At 35.3% G+C, this 24217-nt stretch overlaps 1 protein-coding gene across 1 annotated transcript in view; it reads right to left on the bottom strand.

The window, feature by feature from the left end:
- GABRA2 (gamma-aminobutyric acid type A receptor subunit alpha2) overlaps nt 1-24217 on the bottom strand; it is a 64418-nt gene that overhangs the window by 18713 nt on the left and 21488 nt on the right. Inside the window, exons 3-7 of the mRNA XM_015625276.1 lie at nt 19971-20038; nt 7420-7640; nt 4977-5059; nt 1917-2060; nt 1000-1152 (exon numbers count right to left, since the gene is read on the bottom strand). Coding sequence (XP_015480762.1) covers nt 1000-1152; nt 1917-2060; nt 4977-5059; nt 7420-7640; nt 19971-20038 — 669 coding nt within the window. The remainder of the gene's footprint in view (nt 1-999; nt 1153-1916; nt 2061-4976; nt 5060-7419; nt 7641-19970; nt 20039-24217) is intronic.

Below are 24217 nucleotides of genomic sequence, written 5' to 3'. Positions count from 1 at the left end.
ACAGGAGTGTACATTTTCATAATCAAAACCAGATAAATTCACAGAAGATTTTGAAGAAAGACAAAAAAAACTCTGCCTGATAGCTGCCTGGAAAACCATGGTAGAATTCTGGTCCCATTGAAACCACCAACCTATTTCATCTGACTTCAATAAGGCTCATATTCAAACCTGCAATTTTCACAATGTTTTGTGTGGCATGTTCTCTACCAGGAGTGACAGCAGATGCTTTGTTGTGCATCATACTTAATATGCATTTGAGTTTGGCCTATTTTTTGAAGAGTACATGGTGTTTACTGATGACTAATCATACAATTTTATGCAGCATTTTTGATGACTGATTCCACACAGACATTAATTTTATTGTGCTAATTTATTTTTCTTTAAAAGCAAACAAACTAAATGAACTTGGCTTTACAAATAAGAAAAATATTTTTTACTTTGAGAAACACCACTTATTGTTCTGCTGAGCCTGTCTGCTGCCTAATAGTAGTTTCCAATTTGAATTAGCAAAAAAGTGTTGCCCAAAACTCCAGAATAGAATTTCTTTAAAAGAACTTCAGCTGGAAATTTTAACACAAATAGTTCAACAAATTCAAAATGAATTTTCCTAATTTACAAATAAATTGAGAAATTTGCTTATCTACCAAGTACCAGAATACCTGGATAATATCAAGGTAAGTAAGTTATTTCAGAAAAATATCTAAGTTTACTAAATTTACTTTTTAAATAGAAACATTATCTTTTTTTCTATTCTGTGATTTTTTTTTCCCTCTTAAAAGAATCATTGATATATGAGGACAGTTTGCTTGCATGTACTAATTTATTAAATCTTTGGGATTCTCAGAAGATGTGCAAGCTGCAGTTGAAAGCTGTTTGGACTAGAAATCATATCACATTCTACAAACGCTTTAACTTGAATGGAAAAGCTCTTTACTTCAGAAGTACTTTCTAGAATCTTCAGCTATTGCAAACAGAGCTAATGCTACTCGGTGTACTCACCAAAGACTGTCCTGGCAGGCACAGATTCTCTGTTCAGCCAGAATGACACTTGAGACAGAATGACAGTCATGATACAGGGGAGGTAAGTCTGAATGACAAAATAACCAATTTTTCTCTTCAAGTGGAAATGAGCCGTCATTACTGTATATTCACCTAGGTGCCACAAACAAACAAAATACAATGAAACAAAACATTATCATCTTAAGAAAGACACCTTCTTTGATAAGGGAAAGTTTGCTATGTTTTTGTGAAACAAATGTTCTAGGGTTATATTGTACCAAATGTATTTTGCAATAGAAAGCATCCTATAGATTATAGGAAAGACAATGAGTACAGCTATTTCTGATTCCCACTGTGTTGATTGAAAGATGAGGAATTCTTGTATGCACTGAGAAGCACTTCAGCCTTGAAGGCTTCTGCTCATAAGCAACTCTCTGTCTTCACACAACAGCTCTCTGAGAACTTAATCACCATTAGCAGGCACTCATAGGGGTCCATCACAGCCTGGCACAAGAAAACCAGTCTAGAGTCTGGCAGAATACTCCAGTGTTTAACGTCAAAAACACGATGGGAGGGGAACATGGTTGAAACCTGTCTGCTTTACCATTTAATAGACAAAATCTATGTTGTTTACAATATGAAATTCAACAAATATCCCAGCCCTGGGTTACAAATGTTAGGATTTAGCATGGTGCTCCAGATATAATTTTAGAAAACAGTTGCTGAGGACAAGTTCACCTCTGCTATCACCAGTTAAGTATAATTTGAAAGAATCAGTGAAGTGCTCTTTTGTGTTACTTGTACACACCTAATAGATCACATTTTGCAACACTCTTTTTCAGAAGCCTTTAACACCACCTGGAATATAGTTTTCACAGCCAGCAATTGCCTTTTTCTCCAAAATATCTTTTACTAACCTGTACTTGACTTAACTGTCTCTTTTCCAATTGTTTGGCCTAAAAGATCGTACTGATTCAGTCTTGAGCCATCTGGTGCCACTTGCACTGAATCTGAAGCATTGTAAGTCCAAATGTACGTCACTTCTGAAGTTGTGTATGCATCTGTGAGAAACAAGGTAAAATATTTCGTCAGCAATTTAAACAGCATCCATCAAAACTCACAGAATTACAAGAGCTACTTATTTTTCAAATAAAAACTCACCCCAAAGAATTTTAAATTATGTGGTAAAAAATATCTTCAACTGTCTGAAATAGCTTTACTGTAAAGTAAGTGCCTATTGCAGCATGGGAACGGAGCACTCACTTGTGATCTTATTAACCACAATTTATTTCTATTAATCTACTAACAACATCTCTTCTACACTGTTAAAAGACTTGCCAGAGATTAGATATTGTATGTATCCTATAATTTGTGATAAGGCTAATGAAAAGAAGGACAATTTGCAAGATTTAGAACACACAACATTCTAAAAAATTCATTCCTGTATAATTCTGACCTTCTATTGTCTCCAGCTTTTGGGGTGTATCACAAGAATTTTATTATTAGTTGAAATCCAGACTTAAATATGAGAAGCCAGCAGTGACAACACTCTGGTACCTTTTCCTGCCTACCCTCTTAAATCTCACTAGGTTCCATTATTTTGGGGGACACACTGACACTTAACAGGCTGCTCTCTCAGTGCATTCATGATCAAACATACATTTAGCCTGGTCTCTCAAAATAAACTAGTACAAAAGCAAATCAACAGAGTACTTTAAACAGCACTAATGCCTCTCCAGTAAGTAAGAGAAAAAATGAGTATGTCCTGGAAGTTTTTCCAGTCTAATATCCTATTAACAAATGGAATATGAAAGGAAAAGGGTAAACCACTGATGGAAGAAGTGTGTTCATTTTGATTGACTGAGACAAGTACAATTAAATCTTACACCATAATTGCAAGTGCAATTAAAAAGTAAAGCATCATTACTGTTGGTCTGCAAACAGTTTCATTTGAGAAATCTCTAGAGGCTCAAAAAGTAGCTTCTTCATGCAACTAGCCATAAATTGCATGACTAACAAAATGTAGCAGGTGGGTAGCAAGCAGAGATTTTTAACACTTCCCATCTATCCTTTCAGCTTTCCACAAAAATATCTCTGCTTTGATGCAAACCAGCAGTATGGCAAATTGTTGATTTGTCTCCATTCTCTTCACTGTCAGCTAGACTTTTTGAAAAGAATAAAGAAAAGCAATCTATTAAGCTACATCTTCTCCCATACATTCAGTTTGGCTTTTCTCTTATGTATAAAAAGAGACATTCATACATGCTGATGATCCTCCTAGCAACATAAGATTAGCAGCATATGAAGAGCTGTGACAAATATATACCATTGGCAAACTTGCCTTAGTTAAACCAAAATCCTCAGGATTCCTGCTTATTTTCACCACTATTCATCATTCAGATTCTATCCCAGAATAAAAGCTGAAAAATGCACAGTTGTCTAGAAATGAGTCCTAGGTAAAGAAATAAAATGTGTGTGAAGCCATTCAAAATGAACAGAAATAAGATTCCCCTGAATGTGCCAAGAGGCTGGAGCACAGGTGACTTTGAGGGAAATGAAAGACACTTTTTTTTTAAGTCACATTGCTCACATTTAGAATTCCTCTGATTATTAGAAAATCATAGGCATAGAAAAAAAAGCAAGCTGGTAAGAAAAACAAACAGTCAAGACTAAAAAAAAGACAAAAAAGAAAGTGGTTCACACAAAGTGTACTACACCTACTAGCCATAAGGGTTTGTAACCTAAAACTGCTCATGAAGAAAGTAGCCTTTCAGCCTGAATTTCATTATTACAGGAACTTTCAAGTTGGAAGCTACATATAAATCTTTTTTTCCTCCAACACCTTATAAATACAACATGCTTCACTGGGCACATATATGTAAATATTATTAGTCAGTAGCCAATTTTGGCTAACATCTCTGATGTTAGTTATTTAGGCTGAATTATGAATTACAGATATAATATTGAGGGGGTGGGAAAAAGCATCATGATGCAAACAATATTCATTCTAATGAACTTTTATCTCCATAACTAAGATTTCCCTGAAGTGTGGACACATCAGAAATGCAGGCTTCATTTAATTTGCCACAGACTCCAAGGAAAAGGGATATTGGAGCACGATGGCACTGTGCACAGTGGCACAGTGCTGTGACAAGCATCATGTGGTTAATGATGTCCTTAGTAGCAGCATATCCCCTGCTTTGTATTCTGTGGTTGCTACAATTTTTGTATGACAAATTTTGAATGACTTTTGTAAAGTCAGCCAGAATTTAAAGGTTTTAACTTGTTTCCTCAAAAAAAAAAACATTTCCTTTCCTTGGCCCAGCAGAGAATGTAGGCTGCAGCCAAAGGGAAAAAAAAAAAAAAAAAAGAAAAAAAGAAAGCTTTAATGTACAAAATCCAGGAAATACATATAATGAAAAAGAAGAAGAATGGCTGTAATCTAAGAAAGTGAAATAATGTTGCTGTTAAAAATAATACCTGTGAGGTCAAATTCCACCTGTCTCTAACATGCACATCCACAAAAAAATGAATTTTTTTTCCTCACATAAAGCCATTCACTATTGCCTTCATTGAATAAAAACATTAAAATATCATTAACAATAAAGAGAAACTAAGTTGTCATGATAAATTGAAAAAAAAGCACTCATTGACCCTTTGATCTGCTCTTTGTTAATATTACACAGGCTACATGCATCCAGTTCTGTGTTATGATTTGCATACTGCAATGAAAATAGACCAGGGCAGTGCTGATCAGGTGCAGGGTATTTATTGTTAACTGCAGTAATGAAATCTTTAAAAGACTCTAGAAGACACAACACTTAAATAGAGAAAAAGAGATTTTGATGTATCAGGTTACAAATTTTCTTTTAAAGTCCCATCTTCTGGTTTAAATTTCTCATGTAAAAATTTACTGAAACAAAATTATGCTGAGAAATGTTATTAACCAAAGGCTGTACTTCATATTATATACTTACAGCTGCCAAATTTCAGTGGGCATGAGTGAGCATCCATAGGGAAGTCCTCCAAGTGCATTGGACATTCAGCTTGGACTGTAAGCCTAAAAGGCAAAAGACCTCTATGCATTTAAGTCACTCAGCAAAACAAGAAAATCAGTTCCACAGAGATTAACAGAGTTCATGCCAAATTATTATTTAGACTGAATTGAAACTTTATATTAAACTAAAAAGAATTTAAACCAGCTTTTACTTCTTCCATTTTATGTGTTCCTTTGAAAGGCATTTACTTATCAAGAATCTATAAAAGCTGACCTCAAAATAATGAACAAAGGTCATTTAAAGGAAAATATAAATTAAGTTATGCCAAGTTGTTAAAACGATAATTTTCTTCTCATAGTATTCTGAGGTACATGTGTGCTAATATGGTTCTGAAAGGCTTATTTAAAAAGCATCTAAAATACAATCAACTTGCCAAAGATCCCTACTCCAGTGTTCTGAATTTAATTTTTTTACAGTTTGAATGGAAGATACAGAAAAAAATACTTGTGTTCTTTCAAAAGATTGCTTCTGTTCATTCTCCATGTTACTAGTGATTATTATTTTTATTTATGTAAAGTGTGACATTATGTTAACAGATCATCCACTTTTGCTCATTTTGTAAAAAAAACCCAGCAATATCCCAGTATCATATATGGGCATTAGTACAATAAAAAAAAAAAAATTAAAACAATTTGAAGAAAGCTTTTCATGGACTTCCCCATTATTTTTAATTTAAAAAACAAAAAAAAAAAAAGCCAAGAAAAAACCCTATGTTTCTCCTTCCTATCCCATAAGTCTTCTCTGGGTAGAGATTTTTTCTGTATGCCTTTTCTTCCTCTTCATCAAGCATCAGTTATATCCCTCTGTACTCCTAGTGGTTCCAAGTCATTGTATTCTCTGCTATTTTCTCCCAGCCTTCCACCAAAAATATTTCACATTTCTACTCCTCCATCCCCCAAGAATGTTTATCTGAATTCAAGGGGCACCAAGAGATAAGAATCAGCAAACAGCTGAAGACAAAGGACTGCATGAGCCTCTGAAGTAAATCACACAATCATTTTATATAGACACAATAAAAACAGCTGTTTAAAATCTAGGCAAAACAGTTAGATCAGGGCACACATTAATCTCATACCCTGAGAACCAACAGACTTACAAGTAACAAAAATGCTTCATTAATTATAATTAACCTGACCCAGCTTATACTTCAAAATGGTTTCAAACAGGATTTCCTACTATTTATAGTATATGATTACTATACCCTCTGGAGGAAGGGAATTTCAGTCAGCTTATACAGATAATTCTCAAATATTGATTTGAGCCAAAGCAAAAATACAACACAAGGGGGTCTCAATTTACTTCAAGCAAACTTTTCTGAATCTCTCCAAGCACTACATCATCCCATGTCATTAGCAGTCAACACTCAATACTTGGGCTAAGGTGAGGGTTTCAGAGCTGTGTAGTAAAGCTGGGTTTCAGGGATGCTGGCATGGCTGCATGGAAAATGTACCCCAGTACATGTTAACTTTGAAGCCCACATTTTCTAGCTTGGGCTGGAGATTTTAAGTCAACAGTCATTACAACTTCAATTTATTAAGTATTCTCCAAGAAAAAGAAAAAAAACTAAATCAGGGGTTCCTGGACACTTGGATAAAAATTTCCAAAAAATTCACATAGGTAACATTATTGCCAAAAGAGTTACCAAAAAAGAAATCACTCTTATAGAAATGCTACTAATATCTGTGTATACCTTATTTTTTAATAATTTTTCTAATAATGCAATAATGGAATAATAATTCTAATAATAGGCTATTCTATATTCTATTTTAGGTGAATTTCATACATTTTACCAGCTAAATATTTATCTTAGCTACAAATGATGCAAAAGATGAAAAAATTAAAATTCTAAGTTAAATATTTTAATTAGATGTAAAGAAACAGTAATAATGCAGTAAGATATATTTTCTCTTTACCTCTTGCTGGAAAGAATTTGAGACCTTTTCACCTCTTTATTCTTGCTCTATTTTTTTATTACCTCTGATCTTAATAAAAAATTTGCAGAGGGCACACAGATTCAATACAATGGCTGCAGTAACAGACTAAGATCCTACACTATTTTAATCATTCTATGACAGTTGGTAAACTCTACTTGAAGCTTTTAAACAACTTTATTCAGGTGTTCAACATCTTCAATACATTACAAAAATATGAAAACTGCTGCACACATGGGAAAACTGATCTAACTCATTATCAGCCAAGAGACTTTTAACAGATCTGGAAACAAAACATACATTTTTCTAGTTTTCTTTCTGCTTAGAGAGAAATAAAACAAAGGAGATTTCTCCAGAAACCCGATTTAATTGTTCAATGGAAAAATCACATCAAGAAATTGCTTGAGTAGAGCAGAGAGGAGCAGACATACCTCATGGTGTACAACAGCGTCCCGTCGTCCTGGATTCGTAAAAGCTTGTTTGGCATCGTCATGTTATGAGCCACTGACTTCTTCCCATTGTGAAAAAATGTATCTGGGGTCCAGATTTTGCTGGCCATTAAGTTGTTCAGTCGAAGAATGTTCATTGGGCCTTTAAACTTTAATCTCTCATCCTTCCATCTCTGACGGAAGAAAACATCTATCGTGTACTCCTGTAATGGAATAAATATATGCTTTTTTTGACACAATGAAACACTAATCTGCTTTCTGAGAACAAAAATAGAAAAGCTTTGTTTGCAAAATTCCCTTGGTAAAATTGTCAAGGGGGAACAATCATCACAAAAAATTGTATAGTACTGAGAATAATAAACAGGAAATCAATGTTTTGAGAGTATGACATTCCTCTTCATGATTGTTAGTTGTTGGTTTTTTTTTTTATTGAACTCTTTCAATATTTAGATTTCTGTATCTGATATACAAAGTATCTGTGGCATGGGTAATTTCAGTAAACACAGTAAGGAAGGAAAGTAAGGAAAAAATACACAGGAAGATATTAAAGAGTTCTTTCAGTATCTTCTCCTGTAGAGTAACCCAGCATTTCAACAGCATGGAGAATGGCTGAACCTGGAAGTAAGGAAACAAGACAACCCATAAAAGGTACAGTACATACAAGCAGAATGATATAAGATTCCTCCAAAGAAGAATGTAAGGCTCTGTAGTGGTATGAATTTTATATAAGTACATAGGTAGGAAACAACAGCTGGTGATTAACAGATGACACATTGTCTGCTGAACTTTAATCTGATGCCTAGTCTTGGGAAGGCAGCACAGTTGGGAAAAAAAGGATGCAAGAAAAAACAGACTGATGACCTAGAGCAGATGCCTGTGTCAACCAGTTCTGGGTATCCCATCTGGTGGGTTTTGTTGCTGTTTATTTGGTTGCTGGCTGGGGTTAAACCACAACACAGACAAAAAAAAAAACAAAACTAATTAAACATTGATAATGTAAATTCATCATCTATCTTCAAAATGGAACTGTAAATGGATTTAGTGTTTTGCTTCTGTCAGCACAGTATATAAACTGGATATGGGAGAGCTTAAAACTGTGTTGGAAGCAAACTGTGTTCAGCGAATTGGCAAATGCTACCTTGGGGCAATTTTGTTTTGTTGGACAGGTACAAAATATGGTCTCAGTACTTCAAAATATTAGTATGCTGCAACAGTCTGTACTACTGAAATTGCTCTGCATAAACCATTTTCAAGTAAACTACTTTGATTGAATAAGGCCTGATAAAATTTACCCAATATGAAATTTTCAAGGGATTTCAATATAAAAGTGACTTCAAGGAACTTATCAGCCTCTATAATTTTCTGCTCCCTTGTGTGCTGATTAACAAGGCTTAAGGTTCCTCTCCATCAATCACACAGCGACACAAAAGGAGTGCTGACTAGTCAGAGACAAGTGACAGCTCCCTTCAGCTCCTTTGGTCTGTGAGCCAAAGAGCTGTGAGGACCTTTTCCAGGTCAGGGCCAGAGGCTAAGGAGAGCATGCAGAATAAAGGAAAGAGAACTTTGTTACGTGAAGGAGCACGACAGGGGCAGGAGAGGAAGCAAGTCTCTTTATAAACGGTGACAAATGCAAAGAGATATTTTGGAAGTTATGGATACTTATAAACTAACCTGACAAAAACCAGAAGCTCAGATTTTAGATACACCAAGAGGCTGTACATTAATGTAATAAAATTTTGTCATTTTTCTAATTAAAGTTTTAAATATTTAAAATATTAAATAAGTATATAAATATTATATATTAAATAAAATTAACATTAATTATATTAACATATATTAATTATATTAACAGTTATTATATAAATATTACATATTAAATAAAATTAACATGACAGAACACTGAAAATAAATTTGCTTGGTTTTCTTTAATCACATTTTCTATTATCTCTAATAATATTTTAGCAAATATATATGTTTTATAGAAAATTATGAACCTCAAAAGATGGATTTCTTTGATATACTTGATTTTGTTCAGTACCTCATCACTGCTAGAGAACTACCTCATAACAAGTGGTTTGCTCACTTCTCTGTGATAGATCACATTTAATTGTCCTCTTTTGTTTGCTGATTTATATGTTGTTTATTTGTTAAATATGATGTGACTTAAAATCCCATTTACAAATAGCAAGTTAGCTATCAGCTCAGTTGCACACCAGGGAAAGTGACAAAATGCAAAATATCATGGAGGATCAGGAGCAGCAGGGGAGAATATGAAATCTCGATAGAAATACCAAGTAATTAAAGGAAAACAATTGCCCTAAAAGCCTCCTCATGGTTTTCAACTGAGGGATGTTACCAATAAATCATTTTTACAGTAAGACTGATGTTTGAGGTATAAAGAATTGGGAAGAAGAGCCTGAAGGAATTAAGACTTTGAAATTCCACTGAAATTCAACAGGAGTGAGTGATACGTCCTAAAGGTTCTTTTGAGAAACATCCCTGCACAGAAATTATTAGAATATAAATCTGAACTTTTTTGCAATCTTTCCATCAATAAAGAACTTCAAAGATCCTGCTTTTTTACTGTCTTCCAAACATACAGAAAAATAATTGTAAGAGAAATAAAATAGGAAAAAAACCAGCAGACATGAAATGCCACTAAATAAAAACAGCAATATTTCACAAAAAGCTGCATCTGCTGCATGGCAACAGTTAAGGAAGTAGAATGAGCAGCAGAATGAGCTGCAGCCTTGAGAGATCCTATTGAGAAATCTCTGACTGATCCACAGGTAATGGTTAATGGCTCAAACACTGTTAAGGTAATCACCAAAGGACTTTGCCCACTGTGGCAAACTGTACAAAGAAGCAAGTACTCATCTAAGACCACAGAATTCCCCTCTCTCCCTCTCCCCAGTATGCCTCTATGAATTCCTGGAAATTTGGACAGTAAGTTAAGCCTCTTGATGGGAACTTGAGATAAGACAAAGGTGATATTATTGTCCCATTATCTTAGGTCTAAGGAGAAGTAAACAAGGCTGAAAGGAATGTATCCACAGGAAAAGCCAACTCAGCAGATGTGCTGAAAATAAGCCCTGGCTGGGTTTGGCAGGGGGAGATCATAGCTGCCAGACTCCCTTCTGGGGTCTTCCACCAGAGCACAGCACATGATCCACAGCTGCAACAGATCCATGGCTCTGCAAAGACAGTGCACAACTCCCCTCCCCAGGACAGGTGTCTGGGCACTCCCACATAAACCTGAACATACATTAACCCATTGAACTCTATGTTCATGGGCTTCCTCCACCCCACAGATCAAAACTGACACCATCACTTTGACTAACAAACACTGAAATTACATCAAATCTTGTTTATTTCAGATCATCTCATTTAGAAGATGGAAACAGAATAAACCAAGGTTTGGTGTGAATGATGACAAACACCTTCTGTTTCCATTTGCCACAATAGTAGTAAAATCTCACATAATTCTTAAATAACTTATCTTTCTACAGACTTCTTTGCATTTTTTTCAATGGAAGTATTGGAATCTCAATTTTGTCACTGTTCATTTAAAATTATTATTTAAAGAAAAATACAAACCCTGCCTTTGCATCCCAGAGCTACATTCACTGATCCCATGTTCCATTCTGTGACAAATCTATTCTACCTATGATCACGAATATCCCTACTATGTTTACCATATTGAAAAAATGAAAAAATAGGAAGGTATCAATGTACTTCAAATATAATCAATATGATAAAAAGCTAGCTACAAAATATGCCACATAAAGATTTTGAGTCTAATTCCTATTCAATGTATTTGATATATACCACTTTGTGGTAAACGCTGTGTAATGTTTACTTTTCAGCCAAGACTAACATTCCATGACAAGGGCAAAACTGGACTCTAGACAAGAATATTCAGATTAATACCCGATACTAATTTCATTCATTCTGCAGATATTCTCCTATGAAAAAGAGCTGCTCTCTCTGGACATGACCTAACCACTCTCCAGTATATAGTGCAGTATCTCCACAAATCACAGGAGCATCCTTCCAGGTCTTCAGAGGACTCCTGTGCTAATTTCTAGACAAGAAAGTACTTCCTACTGTGTTGTGTCTAAAATGGTTCTTATGCAGTCAGACTTTTACATGGTATAATTAAACATAATCTTTCAAATATTTATTAAACTACCTTACATGAAATTTTAGGTACAGGTGATAAGATCCTTGCTACAGTTTTAAGAGGCACTTGACTCTCTGCCAGTTCCATGGTCAGAAGAATAAAACGGTGAGGAAATTTCATTCCTCTTTTAATATGCAGTTGGCATGCATAACACTATGCACCATAAAAAAGATGTTAGTATCTCTGGCAGAAGCTTTAACTGACTAACTGACCTGAATATAAGCAATCCTTCCCCACTACATGACAGTCTCCTTTTTTTTTTATTTTTTTTGGTAAGGCCAGATTTGTATGGGAAGAGTTCGACAACAAAAAATGTACTCTCATCCTTTCCAATAATGTTTGGCAAATTCTGGAAGTTTTAGCATCTGGAGTAAAGATGGACATGTTCCAAATACCTCAAAAACTGTAAGTGTCCATTAGCAAGCAGTATTGTCCTGAAACAGACAGAACATTTTATTAATTACCTTCTGGAACACAGCATTTTGTTTAATGAATAGTTCCAGCCAGAGTACCTCACTCCCTACTTGTAAAGATTTTTCTTAGTCATTTGTCTAAAGTTTATTTGTCTTTTTCCTGACCACCCTTAAAGTCACTAATGGACATATATATATATATATAACCACAAAAACAAATTTTGAATACTGTAAAATATAAAACTTTTAAAATACAAATAAAAAAAAATAAAAGCAAGCAAAGGGGAAATGGCATATATAGCTTTTCAGCTTTTTGAGTCCTTAAGACACTTAGAAATGCTGTGGTTGATACACTGATGAGATAGTTACAATTCATAGACCTAAATCTCTCCTAGGATATATATAGGAACTGCATATTAATATTTATTTTTACATTAGTATAATTTCTTCATTTTAATTCATAAAATGTACATTCTTGTTTTCATATTTGCCTTAAGGAAATGTAATTTTTCTTTTGGATTCATTTAAAAATATTAACAATCTTAGTATGTAACTATATGCTGTAGAATACTAACATGATTGGTATGCATCTAAGCATCAAAATTACTTTCAAGAAACCAAGAAGTTTAGACAGAAGATTCAAAAAAAAGTAATTAGTCAAAGAAAAATAATCTGCCCAGTATATGCACACTTATCATAACCTGATATTCGTTGGTGTGACAAGTATAAGTTTGTGGTGCAACTTCTGCAATTCAATTTATTAAACTTGCACACTAGACATTTTCAGTGGTGCTGAAATTAGCCTTACAGTAGGAGGATCACATCATTAGTTGGTTGTCTTGGTGGCTGTCTCTGTGGGCAGATCTTTGCAGGGTGCAGATGGCACACAGAAGGACTAACTCGCTACAACAGCCTGCCTAAGCTACTTCATCATTGCTGCTTGGCTTTACCTAGGCCCACCTACAGACTGGACAAACAATCCATCTCACTTTCTACTTTCCTCTTCTCTAAAAACAAGTAATTTTCATGCAATATGAGGGCTGAAAGAGTTCTCCTCTGACCCCCCTCAGTGCTCCAATCATAAGCACTGACTACTCAGGCCCAGTACAAGCACCTATATATCAACATCAACCCTCACTGCACGGATAAATAAACTGGGTCCATTTCCTCTTCTCCAAAACCTGCCTCCTGATGTGTACACAACACAGAACATAGAAGAAAATAGCAGACAGACAGAAATTCCCTTCAGGTCTTTAGGAGTGTGGCTCTTACGTATTAGCGAATAGAATCCTTGAAAATGTTCTGGTGAAGGAGGATTGTGGTTTGAGACTGTGCTGTTTGTTACTTTTTATCAAAACGCTTAACAGCCCTGTTAAAAACTGAAACACAATCCCATCACTGCATTTCAAAGGAATGTGTATTCATTTTTAAATACATAAGTAATGTCTGCCAGATACATATGACCTTTAATACTATCAAGAATATGTGGAATATTTCCAGGGAATTGCAGCACAATTTTTCTCTATTTGAAGAACTAGTTTCAAGCCTTTTATTTCTGCCTAACCTGTCAACTTCAGTCATTTTTGTCTAAGCATTTAATCTAAACATGAAGTATTAAAAAAAATGTCGGGAAAAAATGTGTTTAACCAGTTTGAATGATAGTGTCTAGGGAAGAGAATGTCTTACTATTCATATTCATTTATGAAAAGGACCTTCTCTGAATAATTTTCTCTCTGTTTTTTTCTATATACCTGATGTAGAATTACTCTGAATCTAAAAGAAGCACCAAGGAGGGATGAAAGACTTCTGTAAAAGATACAAATAGGGATTACTTAGAAAAGAGACTACAGGACATTTTTTCTAGTGCTGTCACTTAAAATAAAAACACTTGTCATTGTCCCTTTTTTATTCAGACATGGAGAATGAGCAGCCCTGAAACACAGTGGATGGCTGGTGCCAGGAGCAGGAATCCAAACAAAGGTACAGAGAGAGCTAACAGCAGTGACGGGCTTGGACACAGCCTCTCACAAATCAATCTCCAATATTGATCCACTTGCATGGAGGTTGCACGGAGGAAAAAGTCTTCCAAAGAGAATAAAAGGACAGAAACTCTGAAAGAGATCATGTTAGACATTCTCATCAACATTTCAGTGTGGATTTAACTTGCAAAGGCAATTACCTGAGCCAAAAAAAAAAAAAAAAAGGGAATAAAGCAACAAGCTTATTGACTTTTCAGAAACATGTCAATTATAAAAACACAACCTAGATGTTCCTCAATGCTCCCCACAAACCCAGAAAGTCCAAGTGTATTTATCATTTCTCTTACTCTTTAATCTTCTCTTACTGAGTTCAAATAACTACATAAAATTAATTGCAGAACTCTTTTTTAATCTTTTTGAGAAAAAAATCATCTTGATGTATTCCCTTATTCTCTTCAGACTTACGTATCATACCAGCTCTGTAATGCCTTCCTTAAGAAATTCTAGCTAATAATTGAACTCAGAATTGGAAACAGAACTAAAAATAAGTTGCATAGGAAAAAAAAACACCACAAAAAAATCTGAAACACAAACTGAAATGAGGAAATCTGAAAAATAGACAGAATAAAAGAAACAGGGTTCCAAGTTCAGTCACTATCTCTAAAGAACTATCCTCAGTTGTAGTCATGAGTGCTCTAACAACCCTTCTAATAATTTCTGTATTTGACTTTCAGTCTTCACTGAAAATTTCTATTCTGTCTGTATTTGAGAAATCAGAAACACTTACTGACATTTCAGTTGAAAACTGACAAGATGGAAGAGTGTGTGGTTATGAAACGTCCCTGTTCCTTGACTTTAAAGTGAAAAATGTGAAGTCTATCATCAAGAAACTAGGAAAAACTGTTGTTTACAAACTGCTTGGGAACAAAGGTGTAACCACAGTAAACAAAACTCCCCAATAACAATGAAAATCTAAGACTCCAAGTTGAAATACAAGTTACAGAAAGCTTCTTAGTTTTAATATTCTAGCTAAACTGATTTAAGTCCTGCCACCTACTAACCGTGTGTTGTAGGAAAGGAGGAAAGACTGTTCCCAGTGACAATCAGAAAGACTGTTCCAAGGCAAAATTTGATAAACCTTGGCAAACCCTTCTTCACACCAGATCTTATATAAAGGGTATCAGCACCTACATAATCTTTCTTACACAAAATAACTATTGCTTGAGGAGTAAATAGCAATAGTTTCATTTCTCATTTATTGTATACATTTATTTTTTTTTTCAGTTGTGGACGGCAGCACTTACTATGTCTATGGTTATGGGGGAAATTTTTGGAGCCAAAGTGTCAGGAGAGCTTGGAAAGACACCAAGTCTGAGAAAAAGAGGTAAAAATACATTGCTTTCAGTGATGAAATTCAAGTTCGCAGCATGTAGATTTATAATGATGGTACAGTCTACCAGATATCAAATAATTAATTTTAAAAAGCAGAAAAATAATCAGGTTAAATGTTCAATCCTTTTTAGCCTACAAATTCAACTGACTTCATTCTTTACCTCTGCATTTTCAAATATTAAAAATTTTAATTTCATGATAAATGCCTTAATTAGCCTCTGTAATAATAATTTACTCCTATAACTCTTCAGAAAATTAAGAGCTGCTTTGTTTTCCAGTTGTTCTGTTCAATTTTTCATTTGTTTGTTTTTCTAAACAATGCAGCTTTTCTTCTCTTGGGCTAATGTCAAAATAAATTTGTATCACTGATTGGGTTGGAAGCCTATAAGGCATAGTATCACAATACTGAACTTGAACATTTCTGAGAAATAACTGCTCAAAAAGACAGAGGAGTGAAAGTAAAATCTGTTTAAACCCATGTTTTTCTTTGCCTTCCTTGATTCTCACTAATTTGCAAAAGGAAGTTTAAAATTCTTATATATTGGCACCACATATTTGACATTAAATAGAGTGGTTGACATACAATAGCTTTTCTTTGACACAAATCATATAGATACCCAAATATTTTTGTTCACTTGAAGCACAGTTTGCAACAGACTCCCAGCCAAGAGTGAACAGATTTGGTAGCTGACTATTTTAGTCAGAACAGAGAGTAGCATCTTTTGAACTTAGTCAAAATGTTAATCCCCTACAAGGACCAACTGTTTTTGACTCTTAACACATTTAGAGAAAAATCTCAGCCTCAGCTTCTACTTCCTCAATTTATCAATGGCAATTTCAGATAGCTTAACATTAGTCAAAGATCAAATTCCCCTGGACATAATTATTTTTTGGCAAAGTCATGACACGGGAAAAATACAGTGAATGTGAATAAAAACCCATATTCTAGCAATCATACCAAGTCATAGATCATACACCATGCTATATTCCTATTAATGGGAACTGCTAGTGAGGAAAACAGAAACCTCATGCATCCATTAACAATTCAATAACAAATATTAGAATTACATTTTATCAACTTTGTGAATCAACACTATGTGAGAAATGCGTCCTTAGCTCAAATCCATCCATCACTGCCTGTGTGCAGTGATATTCATATGTCCATATTCTAAATGCATATTAAACATCTCCCATGTCAGTGAGTCCCCCTCCTGTTTTCAAAAGTTTCTTCTTCTAAGTACCATTATTCTTCACAAGATACCAACCAAGGAGGAGAACACAAACTGGAAAATAGATAATGCAAAGGGATGCAGTCACACACCTGATGATTTCATTACTATAAGAAATCCCAGTGGAAGGAATCCTAGGGGCAAAAATAATCACAAGAGTTTTGGGCAACAGCTGTGTTCAGCCTAAATACCTCATGTGACTGAGGGCCTCTCCATTTACATTGTGACAGCAGAGGACTTCAGGGGCTGGGACCCAACCTTCCTGGAAAAATCTGAGTTTAGCATCCTCTAAAAATTCTGGAGGACGTGGGCAAGAGTCAAACTTATTCTTCCAATGGAGCCTTTTAAGGAAAAAAATTTAGAAAATTATAATATCCCAGAGTTTCCAAGATTTACAGAAGAAAATATCAATGAATCCTCTGTATAATAGATTGATTCAGTCATGCAGGTCCTGAATGAAAAAGTACTCATGGTTAAAACTCTAATGTCACCTTCATGTTCGACAGAATATGTGATGGTTTGGAAGCTATTATTTCAAAACACACATGTTGGAATTTTCTAATTGACTGCTCATACATTTCAAAATTATTTTATAATTATCAACAGAACAAGCTAAATTAACCCTGAAGCTTGTAGTAATAAGAATTAAACTGCTCTTATTTATCTATCTACTTATCTGCAAATAAAGCTACCCATTAGAGGAACAGCTGCCGTTCTGATGCGCTGCGCTCTGCTTTGATTAACAGCTCTGCATGGATCTGTTAGAGCTGTAGCATCAAAGGACCTGACCCCTCACTGCACTGCCTATATGTCTGTGCAAATAGGCACCCAGAGTTCCCCATACATTTATCCATTGATGCCAAAAGTGTGTTGGGAGTGAGGGAATAGGCTTAGGGAGCTTTTCATTACATTTCCATTTAAGCAGAGAGGACTTGCACAGCCTTGGGTAAGTCTCCTTGTGCCTCAATACCCATCTTTAAAAGTGGTTTAATATCACCTCCCTGTTACACAGGACTATCATAAATGCAAGACTCTACCACTCTAAATAATGAGATACTAGACCAACAAGATCAAGATGTTCATATCATCTTTGTACGTAGCTGTGGATACCTTTTTTACAAAATTATTAGCAAAATAAGAACAATTTCATAAACCAAAAATCATTAGAAAAAAACACCTCAAGACAATCAGCAACATGTACAGTAATAAAAACAAAAGTCTATTTCTCCTATGAAATGACCTTTCATGTGAAGCCTTACTAGTGTACTCATAACTATCAAAACAGAGCTTGAAAACTGAATCTATCCCACACAAAAAACAAACACAAAACCCCACCAGAATATATTCTCCAGGGTTATGATTAACTGGTAATCAGCAAGCAAATAACTTAAAATGTATAATGGACCATGAAAAATTTAGCTTCATAAACTTTATCATAACATCATAATGTTCCCTGTTTTGTATGACGCATAACCTGATTTTTTTCATAGAAAAAGAAACATTGTCTGATTTAAAAAATATTAATTTTTAATATCTACAGACACACCTATGTATGTCTCACACATAACAGTGAATGTTCAGAACACTTCAAAAATAATTTCTTGCAGGATTGGCAAGGGTAATGTGAGAGATTGAGATGCTAAAGGTTAATGGCTCAAACAATCAGCCATTTGCAAAAGCAGCAGGTGCTTTGCTGAGGATGAGCACAGTAAGAGCCCAGGTGCAGAGGGTGTGAGTGCCAGGGGATGACCATGACAAAGCAACATTCCTTTAGCAAGGAGATGGGGTTCAAGAAAGATAAGGGAAGAGGCTAAAAAGAAGTAGATGCTGTGAGGTGGATTGATACTTTTTGTCATGCTGATGTCCTTCCTTACACAAGTGGCTCAGTTGTAAAACTCCCCCTGACCTGAGGACATACTGCGACATTCGTGCTTAGGTCTGAAGATGTTCATCCCTTCTGATGGGGCAAAAGGGGCTCAACTGCACTGACTGAGAGGCAGCTGCCATGTCTTAGAAGGTGCCATAAACCATCAAAAACCCCTGAAATGCCTCTTCCTCCCCTTCCAAATTTCTGGGGCCTTCCACCAGAGGCCTGTGCAGGATCCACGGTGTTGAAACATCCACAGTGCTGAAAAAGACAGCGTAAAACTCCCCACCCCAGGGAAGGTGCCTGGGCATTCCACCTAAAGGTAAGCATATATAAACCCTCTGGAATTTGTTGTTTGTGGGTTTCCCCACCCCTGATGGATCAAGATACCACTTGGACCAAAGGACATCAAAATTGCAACAATCAAGTCCTGTTAGTAAATCCATGGATGGCGATATCATTTACTCTTATTCTTTCTCTTTCTTTCTCCCTTCTCTAAATACCTTGTAACCCAGACTAAAAAATTCCTGTCAATGCCTTAGTAAGTGCCTTAGCCACTTACTAAGTGGCTAAATTTAAGTTTGCTAAATTAAAGTTTGTGAAGTACTTTATTTGTCTGGATGTTGTTTTAAAATTTGTCAACTAACCTTATTCTATCTTAATGTTCTAAATTTTGCAAGTAAAAGTTTGTTGTTGAATCTGCTGAGAATTTTGTTCTCTTCTGTGCATTACCCACAGTCAATTAAACCACCTTCCCCTAAACCAGGCAAGTGGACAGGAGCATAACAGGTAGTTATACTCTCAAAGTAACTTTGAGATTGTCCTTCCCTTCCCTTTCAGAGAACCTATATTCATCAGGTCTTTCTACCCAGTGTGAAACATTCTCCCTAATCTCTATATAATTTGCACTGAGCCTACAAACAATTCCCTATAATCCAGAGCAATATTCTGAAAGCTTCTTTCTTTTTTAATGTCACTGACTTCCTTAAATGCTTACTAAACAATGCAAATTATCAAGGACAGATCTGTAAAACACAATCATGTTGATGACACAGCTTCCAACTATGTCTTTCAAGAAGTTTAATTTAGATTTGACTCCCATTAGGTCCCTCAGTCTATTGCCAATATTAAGACTGTTCCTTTCACTCCAGGTTTTTACCTGAGAGGAATCCAGTTCATCCATATCAAAAGAACTCCAGAATATAAACCAAAGTACAGTCAGTGGGACAATCAGAAGATTTACTGGTCTAAATTACACAGCTAACACAAGCACACCTATCATGTAAGGTTTATAAACCAATTTCCAAATTTCCAGCTACAAGGGGTTTGGCACTTTCTGATTTCAGTGAAATTTCAAATTCATCTGCAATAAGTAAAAGAAGAATACAAGTTAAAAGGAAGTTTATATATATATATATATATATAATCTTACACCATTTACCCATACATACAAAAGATTCAGGAACTCACCATATCAGTATCTGACACAGGTCCAAAACTGGTCACATAGATGTTAGTGAAGACTTCAGTAATACTATCTGATATAAAAAGAAAAAAACAAACAAACAAACGTTTTAAAGTGATAGTATATTTTTTTAACTCTCTATGCAAGATTATGGGACATTTTGAACAGGTTTCTCTCCTAGTTTACTACCCCTTGCCAGTAACCTGTTGTAAATACTGGGAGCTTTTCTTCCACTTAACACCAAAGTGACAAACAGTTTGTCCCACAGAATAGTTTGTTTCAGTTTGTTCAACTTTATAATCATCAGCAACTACACACATATATCCAATTTCTCTACCAGCAAAAACAACCATAGTATCTTGGACTTAACATGGAAGGACAGTTCTAAACACAAAATGCCTTTGCTGCAGAGGTGTTACCTCTGTTGTTGCAGATCACTCCTATTAAAGCCTTTCTAGCTGAAGGCTGTTTTCTACATCCTTAATAGCTTTTTCAAAGAAAAAGACAAGAAAAGACAATTATTGACTGCACCAGATGTAACAGAACAACATCCTCCTTTTTAATTGGGTGTGTTTTAAAGTGGCACATATTTTAACATAACAGTTCCTTTCCTTGATACACAATGCTCATGATACATTACTGTGGTACTGTGAACACTTTGAGAAAATGTCCTTCCTAATCATTGCAGTCAGACAGCCATGAAATCAGAATATTAGATATTGTACTGCAGGGAAAAATAATTGCTTAGTTTTCTATCTTCAGTTTTCAATTAGGCTCAAAATAGAATGATTTTCACTAAGAGGGGTAGTACACACAGGAGATTTCTTACAGCAGTTGCCAACTACAGGATGCATTCTAGACAGTCAACACAAGGAACTCTGCCTTAAAGGCAGCTGCTGATTGGAAAAGAAAAATTTTAATATATCTAGGTGCAATTTGACTCATCACAGAATTTCTCATTCCCAAAAATAATACAACTGCCTGTTGTATAAGTGATTCTGCTATTATATTATGATTATATTTCCATATTTAATCATTATTAAATTATTAAATATGGGTAGTTAGTAGTTTCTGTTTTCCTAAAAAATGTCTTTTAAAAAATACATGATATAAGCAAATTTTAGTGTTAATTATATTGAGGCCAACAGTATAATCCCTGCTCTTTACTGGGAGAAACCAGTGGTGCTCACTCATGACAGGAGAGTCTCTACCAGCCACCAGGAAAAGGCCAGGAGTGATCCTTGAGCAGCTGCATGGGGAGAAGTGCATTTTCAAAGGGACGTAGATGCAAAGATACGGTGATTTCAGACAACTTCTGGGCAAGGAATATTCATCTGTTTTTAGCTAAAAGGAAACTTCCTTCTTCAGCCAAATGCTAGAATACAGGACTTCATAAAGCCCTTCCTATCAAAAAGAACCCTTTTTTCTAGGATCATGTCTTCTTTTTAAGCAAATAAATAAAGGCTGACTCCTAAAATTACTCTGCATGTCCTGAGAAATGTTTATTTGTATGATAGAGATGTCTGAAATCCCTTATCAAGCATCCTTACACAAATTGAGTTGATTTCCACTCCAAACATCTTACAAAGAAATTTGATGTCAGTGGACAGAAAAGGTGCTGAGTCTGCACTGTTCTTAGCACTCAACAAGGATCTGGCTGAAGTATCTTACAGAAGCCACAAGTACGTTTCAGAGGACTAGAGACTTCATGCTGCCTGTGGGAGACTCTCCAGAAAAAAAAAAAAAAAATTATTATCTCCAAACGGTTACCTGGCACAGACTGGAATGAAATGGGAGAGTGACAAGAGACCTACTCTTCAGGCGGTAAAATGGTGCTGCAGGGACTAATTGTGAAATTTGGCCTGTATCATGATGACAATACAAAATATTAATTATAATTCCATGAAAAGCACTGGTGTTACAAAAATATTGCTGACAGCCAAGTATTCCAACAGCAGAGTATCAAGGCTAATTTCAAATATACTTGTATAACTTGAAGGAACCTTACTAGAGGAAACAAAGTTACTTTGCAAATCTTTACCTGAGCATTCCCTGCCCCTGAAATGCTTGGAAACATGGTCATCTTGTAACCTCACTCTGTTGCTAGCAGTTATTTGTATCTGATTTATTATTTGACACAGAGGAATTATTTTAATATTTGCAGATAATAAACTACAGGACATGGAATTCTCAAGCTTGCCTTGAATTCCAAGTTTTAATTAAAAAAATAAATCCCATATTCTATGACTTCTAAACTCTTCTAGATCTACTCTTCCATCAGAAATGAGCAGAGAAGACAGAGAGGAGAACAAACATATTGACCACAACTTAGGCTATTAGAACAGTCTGTAGATTCCCCCTGTTGGTTTATGTTAAGAAAGAGAAAAGTACACTAAGGAGGCAATGGCAATTTTTTTCTTTTTTTTTGCCTCCTATTTTCTAAATTCTGCTTTGTTAAGAAGTCTCTATTCATACCCTACCTTCAAGAAAACAAGTCCGTAAAGCCAAAAGAAGCTGAAACGTAATAAATCTTGAATTACTCCTGTTACCATCCATTTGTGTTAGCAGGCTGAGCCTTGTGTTTATTTCTTCCTTGTTATTTTATGTAATGTTAGAATACAGGTTCCTCTGAATTAAAAATTTGGACTTGAGGGTTCAGAATCAATGCCCACAAAAAGAAAAAATACATCCTCCTTTTTTTAACAACAAATATTGCAGCTATTGCTTTGAAGGAGTATATTCTTGTCAAACAAACAATTCAGAAGCACAAAGCAGAGTTCCAAATGGACTCTCTAATCAAAATTCATCCAGCAGGCGTCACAGTTACAGGCTTTTTATAACTCATATTCTGTCAAGAACAGCACAAGTCATCATACTTAGCCCACCAGTGATTCAAAACAGTTCTGTATCATCAGTTCTTGTGTAAAAACCAAGGAATATACTCAGCTAAGAGATATTCAATGCAACATGTGCTTGCATAAAAATCTAGCTTATTTTTTTGAGAAAAGTTAAGGACAAGCTTTTTCTACTGGGATTATAAAATCTGTTTCCTCAAGTGACATGTAAGCACATAACTAAAAGGCCCGATTTTCAAAAGTACTTGAATCAATGGGAGCCCATATTGAAAAACAGTTTAAAGAACCCTCTGTTGGGAGGAAGGGTGGATGATTCATTTATACTTGTGGGCTCTTAAGTTACTTAGAATCCCTGTTTTTGAAGGTTATACAAAGAAATGTGAACAGCAAAGGGTACTCCTATAATTTCTACTTAAGATTATTCTTTTAGGGGGAAAAATCTCAGGTAAAGAATATAACATGTAGCTGCCACCATCACATGAAGCACTCTAAAATTCTGCAAAGGCTATTACAGCATCATTTCTAACTTGATTTGGTCATAAATGTTACAAGATAAGCCCTATCTTACTTAGATCAGACCAGTTTCTCAGATGATGGAAGCCAAAGGTAAACTGACAAAATATAGTCAATAAAGTTAATGATAAAGGAAGGAAGAAAAGCACATCCTGTGGAAGTAAAAAAAATACAGTAATTATTAAGATCATATTGCACGTGGTTCTCAAGCACTGGTTTCTTCTTGATTCCCTTTCCTTACTTGAACTGACATGGTATCATTACTGTAAAAAAAAAAATCAGAAAGTAAGAAAAAGCAATACATATACCAAATTACAGAAGATTTATATATGCTTATCTGTCCTTAGCTGGAATGTTTGCTGTGTACTTTAATTACATCTAGAATTTTAAAAAACATTATATATAACAACTCCTCTGTGAAGATAATAATTTTAATATCCTCAATTTTCCATACTTGAGAAGCTGAGGCAGAAGGATTAAATCACATGCAAGTAATGTGAAGTACAGGTGTTTGCCAAGCCTGGTTACAGCTGTCCAACACTAAGTAACAACACTGGAAAATGTCAACATCATTGACTTGTCAAAAGCTTAGAAAAGTGGTTCAGTGCTCAGCTAGAGTTGGTATCAGTGGCATCACCAATTCCTTTACAGCAACCCTTGCACTGTTGGGATACCCTTTCTGACAGTCTGAAATCCTGCTGACTTGTTCCTCAGTAGAAGATCTGGCTCAGCTGAAGTAGGCTGCTTGGCAGAGAATTTGCAGTGGCTGAAGTCTAGACCATTCCAAGCTGAGTAATGGAGATGATCAGAAAAATCAGATGAAAAGGCTCTTCATGAGCATTTACCAGTTTGTCAAAATGGTAAGGTCCCACAGAGGCATTTAA

The sequence above is a fragment of the Parus major genome, chromosome 4 (assembly GCF_001522545.3).
Source record: "Parus major isolate Abel chromosome 4, Parus_major1.1, whole genome shotgun sequence".
Taxonomy (NCBI): domain Eukaryota; kingdom Metazoa; phylum Chordata; class Aves; order Passeriformes; family Paridae; genus Parus; species Parus major.
This window is presented reverse-complemented; position numbering and strand designations above follow the sequence as displayed.